Source organism: Aegilops tauschii, chromosome 1 (genome assembly GCF_002575655.3).
Source record: "Aegilops tauschii subsp. strangulata cultivar AL8/78 chromosome 1, Aet v6.0, whole genome shotgun sequence".
NCBI classification, from domain to species: Eukaryota; Viridiplantae; Streptophyta; class Magnoliopsida; order Poales; family Poaceae; genus Aegilops; species Aegilops tauschii.
Genome location: NC_053035.3, coordinates 298378327 through 298386037, shown reverse-complemented (window position 1 = coordinate 298386037; position 7711 = coordinate 298378327). Strand labels below are relative to the sequence as shown.

The 7711-nt window shown below is 40.4% G+C and overlaps 1 protein-coding gene across 1 annotated transcript; it reads right to left on the bottom strand.

Moving 5' to 3' along the window:
- Nucleotides 1-2045: 2045 nt before the first annotated feature.
- On the bottom strand, nt 2046-7390 carry LOC141029621 (uncharacterized). Its single transcript, XM_073506148.1, has 2 exons — nt 7044-7390; nt 2046-2463 (listed from the first exon to the last, which is right to left on the bottom strand). The coding sequence occupies exons 1-2, from the start codon at nt 7388-7390 to the stop codon at nt 2046-2048; spliced, it is 765 nt and encodes a 254-aa protein (XP_073362249.1).
- Nucleotides 7391-7711: the final 321 nt, after the last annotated feature.

Sequence of the window (7711 nt, the reverse complement as noted above, 5' to 3'; positions counted from 1 at the left end):
ATTGTGAGTGACATTTATTATCTGTACTGGATTAATTTTTCCGCGTCTTTGTTTCTGCTTTTCGGAGACCTGAAAATGTGTGGTTTCTTTTCTTTTTTTACAGATCTCCAGGATGGTCCAAGTAATGAAGGCTTTTTATGGTGATGCTCAGTACAATGCGAGCAAGCAGCCCAAATGGGAGCTTTTTGCAAAGAAACCAACATTTGTGAAGGTTCCACTTCAAGGGGCGAATGAATGTGGCCATTATACTCTGAAGTATGCGGAATGCTATGATGGTGAAAAGATCGTTGGGAACATTCGAGATAATGATGTGGGTTCTAGTTGAGATTTTCACTTTTCTGTGTTTGGCTTATTGTGTATTCCTCTTTTTAATGTGTCATGATTTTTAATAATTTGTTTTAATGTTTTGCAGCCTCATATTGTTGATTGGAATGCTGAGGATCTGTATAGAGTTGTGTTCAACCGGAATAACCAGCTTCTGGTGACTGAGCTTCCCAAGGAGTTTCAGCCTTTGGCTCCTCGTGCATAGAAGAAATGGTCATCGTTTGCGTAGTGAAATGGATAGTGGTGTGATATATCTCTTGAAAGCATTGTAGGCTTTGATTGTAGTGTTTGGATGTCTAGTCAAGTACTATGTAATTACTGGTATATTTTGTGTTGTGTTTAAGTGTGGCACAATGTTTAACAATCTTTTTTTCCATGATGATAGTGTGGTCGAATATCTGTTTTCACTTGTGTATGATTCATTTGGAATTCGTTTTGGTAAGTTCTATTTTTTTGTACTGAAGTCTTGTAAACTAGTTGAACTGAAAACACCTTTTCCCAAGTTCATTACGAGTTGTTGCTGGAAAAGTGAGATTTATTTGGTTTTCATCTGTCCCAACCTAGGTTGGACCTTTATAGTTTCTGTACCCTCTTTTCTTGTACTTATAGTATAGTTATGTTAGTACTGAATTGTAATGTCGTTCAGCGTAAGGCTTTTAATATTTGGTGTCACGATAGCACTTGTGGATCTAGCGTGAGTGGAGTGACGCTTCCTTGTTATGTAGAACTGATTTCATATAATGTATGAGAACTGAAGTTTTTTTTTTGTGATTGAAATTATTTACGACCAAGTTGCTACGTCATCTCTAGCCAGATTTTATTCAAGTATAAGAAATTTAGCAAGATTTGAGTGCCAAATTTTTGTTTGAACTTCTTGAATTGTAGTAGTTGAACTTCATAGTAAAATTTATAGCACTGGTTTAAATTAGCAACATTTAAATAGGTCTCCGAGGGGGACCTATTTTCTAGGCTGTGGTTTTTCTCAAGGCAATGTTTTGTATGATCATAGTACTTGCCTTACAAACTAAGTTGTACTGACATTTCAGTTGTACTATTACTGTTATTCTTGAGTGTGTCAATGTTTTATGGAATATGAACTGAAGCTTCCCGTTCCTTTTTATATTTTGTAGAATGAATGTGCCGTTTGTTCAAGTGTACCAGAACTCGCAGTCCTAGCATGCTAGTGACTGGGAAATATGTACTGATTGTTCTTTGCTTTTCCTGTTGCAGTACTCAGTAAATTTCTAACTACTATTAGCACGATGCTGTTAGTAGTGAATGTTGTCCTCGGCTGAAACTTAGTCTATTTAGTGTTCTTCTGAAACTAAAAACTGATTTCTTAGTGTGATAGTACTACCGTAAATGTCTAAGCTGTGTTGAGCGTCCAATTCTACTATTTGCCGTTGTCCTTAGTTAGTCTGCCACTGTTTTTGTTTTTTTGTGAAAATATCCATGTATGAGTTTTGTTTCTCCATGACTAGTTTCAACTTCAACCTACTTCAACTTCAAATGATGGATGAACAAAATAGGAAGCTAGCAAACTTGTTGACTGACATAAGCAAACGATGTACATGATAGACATAGGCAAACTTGTTCAAACCCTGACAGACATAACATAAGGTAGCTGGTTCAACATAACGAAAGCAAACTACAAATCTGAAACAACAATATTAAGGACAGGCAGAAGTGCGAGCAACACGAATGCAGACTTTCATGCATCTTCATCCCGCGAAGTTGCAGTGGTAGTAGGGGTCAGCCTCCTGCTCTTTTGAAATATCCCAACCTATCATGATGTTGTCGATTGTCTTCCATGACTTGTACGTGGCGTACGCATCTATTCCTGCGTACGTGATGAGGTTGTCTAGCAGCAGGCTGGTCCCCCACAGTTTGTGTTCTCCCTTGTCCATCTTCTTCTTCATGCCGCTGTAGAATGGGTGGATTACACCGCCTGCAACATCGGCCAAGGAGTCGTAGTATTTGCTGGTCTTTGGATCTTTCCACTTGCGCTGCATGTCAATGAAGTTGTTGGGGTTGATCTCCAAACCAGACTTGTTCAGCATCCGCTTGTCACCTCCAATGCTGAAACCGACAAATGTGTACAATTTCTCCTCCTGCAGGAAGTCTTTGAGGCGCTTGGGCCTACAAGGGGGGAGACACACATTTAAAGATTAGTCTTCTTTTTTGAAGATTTAATTCTTCTGCTTTTTGGTTTTGAAAGTGATAATCCATGAGGTAGATGCTTATATAGTATAAGTCATGGATGAATGTAGTCCAGAAACTAGTACACAAAGTCCTGAAATTAAATTCAACTACACCATGTTATTTTTCTTTTTTGCTATCTTCAGTGCTTCACCAAATCAAATTCAAGAATCATTTTACCAGATTCAATGATATATGTTCTGCTTGATTCAAGTTAGGTTTCTTTTTTGTTGAATAAAAGACCTATACGAGTGCTTGATACATCTTTGTGCATCAATTCTATATCAAGTTCAGAAATTAATTTGAGAAACATGTGCATCAAGATATGGACCTATACCACTTCACCAAACATCTTTAAATACATCAATTCTATAAACTATACTAGTGCATCAACATCAGAATCTATGCTATCACATCAAGTTCAGAAATTAATTTGGTGCATCAATTTCAGAATTCTATAAACATTTTTCCAGATGCTAATCTGGTGAAACGATCCACTTCACAGTTTCAGAAATGCATGTAAGTTGAGAAACATGTACTCGTGCATACACTTCACAAAGTATAGTAGTTCATCTAGTTGGGAAACTAGTTTATTGAAGTTTTTAGTGAGTAGTACTAGTACAACAGATGAATGAATAGTAGTATGGGTTACCATTTTGTGGCTGTTGCGATGTGGTACACCAAGCAGAGTTCCTCGACGCACAACTGCAGGATTGCCGCCATCTATGGAGGTTCATCATCGCTGGTGAACTCCACATCAACTCCGATGAAGCTTGGATACAAGCCGCCGCCCTTCATCCTGAGCCTGCTCATCACCTCGTCGACCTTGTCTGGTTCGCTGGTGCAGACGATCTCCAGCGTCTCTTTGCCGTGGAGCTCAACCCCTATGAGGGTTCATGTGTACTCACGCTTCTCTCTGGGGACGTGAACGTCGGCGAGGTTGAGGTTCTTGTCCGATGGCTCGCCATGATGACGCTTGGCGGACGGTTCCTCTGCCATCGCCTTCCTGCGGCAACTGTGGGCTTGGGAGAGAGAAGTTTGTGGTTTGTGTGCAGTGGAGATTGAAGCGGCAATGGTGGTTTCTGGGAATGAGGCAGAGATGGAAGACAATGGGGTATTTTGCAGTGCGTCAACGGGGATGTGTGGTAGGCGGTTCGTCGGGGGCGTCGGTGTGGTGGTCGTGGGGGTCCCCGTTTGCAGTCCCCTGTGGCAACCGCTCAGTGGGTGGCGCGGGTGGTGGCCTGGAAGAAGCAACCGTCGAATTCAAATGGTTTTACTGCTGCACTGACTTGTCTTGTCAAGCTGTACTTATGACGTGCTAAATCCCACTTGCACGTCTCTGGGGTGGTGATGACGACATTTTGGACTGTTTAGGTGACGTATGCTTTTTGATGTTTTTCCGTGAGGAGTTAAGTATTATTTTTCCACTAAAGTCTTATAGACTTGTTTATCTGAAGACATTTTTCAGTGCCCTGGGAGTTGTAGCTCAAAACTGGTACTTATTTTATTTTCATCTGTACTTACCTAAGTTAGGCCTTTATAGTTTTTGTATTCTCATTTTAGTGCACTTATGGTTTATTGCTGTGTGAACTGAAATGTAATTTCATACAGCGTGCGGTTTTGAAATTTGGTGTCATAGTGGTGTGAGTGGCCTGACTGATCCTGCTTTTTTAGTACTGATGTCATATGTATGTTTGAACTGAGTTTTTTTTGTTTTTTGGGTGGTTTGTGCGATTGAGATTATTTTACGACCATATCGTTCGTTGAGGTGTGTACATATTTTATATAAATTGGAAATTTAGCAGAATTGACAAATAAATTCTTATTGAACTTCTTTTATTTTAGTAGTTGAACCAGTCAGATTTTATGTAAATAAGAAATTTAGCATAATTGACAAACATTATATGTTTTGAACTTTTTGCATTTTAGTAGTTGAACTTGTCAGATTTTATATAAATAAGAAATTTAGCATAATTGACAAACATTATATGTTTGAACTTTTTGCATTTTAGTAGTTGAACTTGTCAGATTTTATATAAATAAGAAATTTAGCATAATTGACAAACATTATATGCTGAAATTTTTGCATTTTAGTAGTTGAACTTGAAAGTAATATTTAATTCGGTTTTTTAAATTATGTACATTTAGCAAATAGGCTATTAAGTTCTCTTCTTTTTAGAGGTTCATTGTTTTTGTATCATATTTTCTCCCTTTTTTATCATCCGTGGTGCAGAGCTAAATTTTTTTTATTTATATTTTTCGTATTCAAAGTTATTTCCTGTGAACTAGTATTTGAATTTATATATTTTCAGTTTCGAACATTTTTCTTGTAGTTTATATTTCTTTGCCTCGCCCTCTGGTTTGTTTAACTGGGCTTATTTGGTGTGGTGTTTGTAAACGATGCAGGCTATTGGGCCGTTTTTGGCCCAGATAGCTCGTCCGCGCGGCTGTGCAGTGCGGCGTGCGCATGCGCTCTGGGTTTAGTCCCACCTGGCTAGTCGAGGGGGCTCCGGACCTGTTTATAAGCGCAGCCGAGGCTCACTGGTCGAACTCCTCTGAATACTTACCTGGGCGCTTATACATGGCGCTCGCTCTCTTTCTTGACCTGTGGGCCCTGCATTGTGCGGATTACTAGGGATTCGCCTATGGGCTCGAGTTCAAGTATCTAGCAGCGTCAGGGCCTGCGCCTGACCTTGGGTGGTCAGTTTTTTCTTTTTTTGTTTGTTTGAATCTAGTACTTGACTCCAGCAGTAACTTGGACTGAAACTTTTTGTTCTAGTTCTTGTCAGTTTTGTGTAAGTGTAATCTAAGATGTACTTGCATGTAGACTAAGTTGTACTGATAGTCCATTCGTAGTAGCGCTTACGGATTGATGCTTCTATGTACTTTTTATTGTAGTAAGTTTGACTGTCTGATCAAGTGTACCAGTACTATCATTCTTAATCTGCAAGCGACCAACATAAGTGTGTGCTGATGCTTCTTAACTTTTTCTGTTTGTAGTACTTGTTAATTTTCTAGCAGCTACATATGAATGAGAACACTACATGAAGTACTAAGAGTTTTTGCTTCAACTTTTGAAGTGTTGTTAAGCAACTCAAATTGTGTTGATTGTTCTCAACGTTATGTTTTCTATACAATACTGAATCGAAACTAGACATGGAACAACGTTGTGTGATTAGTTGCATCATAACTAGTACTTTTGAGCAGCCACAAAGTTCCATTCAGAAGCTACTTTTGAATTTGAAATGATGGATTAACAACATACGAAGCTACCAAACTTATATAATGAGATAAGCAAAACATTGTACTTGATGATATAAGTAAACTTGTTCAACCATGACAAGCACGACATAATCATACTGGTTCAACCCAACAAGAGCAAACTACTAATTTGAAACAACAAGATAAAAGGCAAGCACAAGCGGAAGGAAAACGAAGGCAGGCTCTGATGTATCTTCATCCCTAAAAGGGGCAATAGGGGTGGTCGTAGAATTTCGCATCCTCCCGCTCTTTTGCATATTCCGAACCATCTGTGATGTAGTTGATCATGCTCCATGACTTGTACGTGGCGTACGCATCTACTCCTGCGTACTCGATGAGGTTGTCTGGCAGCTGGGTGGTCCCCCACAGTTTGTAGTCTTCCTGCGTGTTGGTGTTCTTCTTGATGCCTTTGTAGAATGGGTGGATGATGCTGGCTCTTTTCCGGTGTATGGAACTCTCCACTTGCGCTGAATGTCGATGAACTTGTTGGGGTTGATCTCCAAACCGGACAACTTCAGCTTCTCTTTGTCGCTTTCAATGCTGAAACCGGCAAATGTGAACAACGTCTCATGGTGCAGCAATTCGTTCAGGCGCTTGGCCTGCAAGGGGAGAGACATTTTTGAAAATTAGCATTACTTTTGATGTTTGGATTATTCATTTTTGTTTTGTTTTACAAGTGATGAATCCATGAAGTAGATGTTTATGTAGCATAAATAATCGATGAATGTACTTCAAAAACTAGTAAACAAAGTTCTGAAATTAAATTAAGTACATCATGTTATTCTTCTTTTTGGATTATACATAGTTTCAGTCAATGTTGTATGTTCTGCTTTGTTGGTAGTTTAGTTTACTTTTGTTGAATAGGATAACACATAACCAGTGCTTTACCAAGTCCTTAGTTTATTTTCTTATGAAAATAACATTAGATCAAATTCAGAAAATACTTCACTACATCAAGTTCAGAAACATCTTTTTAATACATCGAGTACATAAACTACACTATTGGATCAAGTTCAGAAACTACACTAGTCAATCAACTTCAGAAATTAATCTTCCGCAAGATTTTCCAAATAGTAATCTAGTGCATCAGGTTCAAAAATACATTTATAGTGTATCTACTTGAGAAAATGCAGTAGTGCATCCACTTTTCACAAACCACACTAGTACATCTAGTTGGGAAACAAGTCTGATGAGATTTTCAGGATACAGTACTAATAAAACAGATAAACCAAACAGGGCAAATGAGTAGGATGGCTCACCATTTTGTGGCCGATGCGATGTGGTACACCAAGCAGAGGTCGTCGATGCACAACTGCAGGTCTGCTGCCATCTGGGGAGGTTCATCTTCGTTGGTGTAGTGCACACCAACGCCGACGATCCTACGAAGCATGCCGCCAAGCTTCCTCCAGAGCCTGGAGATCACCTCGTCGGCCTTGTCTGGTTCGCTGGTGCAGACGATCTCCAGTGTCTCCTTGCCGTGGAGCTCAACCCCTCTGAGGGTTTTGGTGTACTCGCGCTTCTCGCCGGGGACGTGAACGTCGATGAGGTTGCTGCTCTTGTCCGACGGCTCGTCTTGATGACGCTTGGTTGACGGTTCCTCCGCCATCGCCCTCCTCCGGCGGCTGTGGGCTTGTGAGAGAGAAGTTTGTGGTTTGTGTGCAGTGGAGATGGAAGCGGCAATGGTGGTTTGTGGGGATGATGGAGAGATGGAAGAGGATGGGGTTTTTTGCAGTGCGTCGACGGGGATTTGTGGGAGGCGGTTCGACGGGGGCGTGGGTGTAGTGGCATGGGGTCGCCGTTTGCAGTCCCTTGTGGCAACCGCTCAGTCGGTGGCGCGGGTGGTGGCCTGGAAGAAGTAACCGTCCAAGTCAAATTGTTTTTACTGCTGCACTGACTAGTCTTGTCAAGCTGTACTTATGACCTGCTA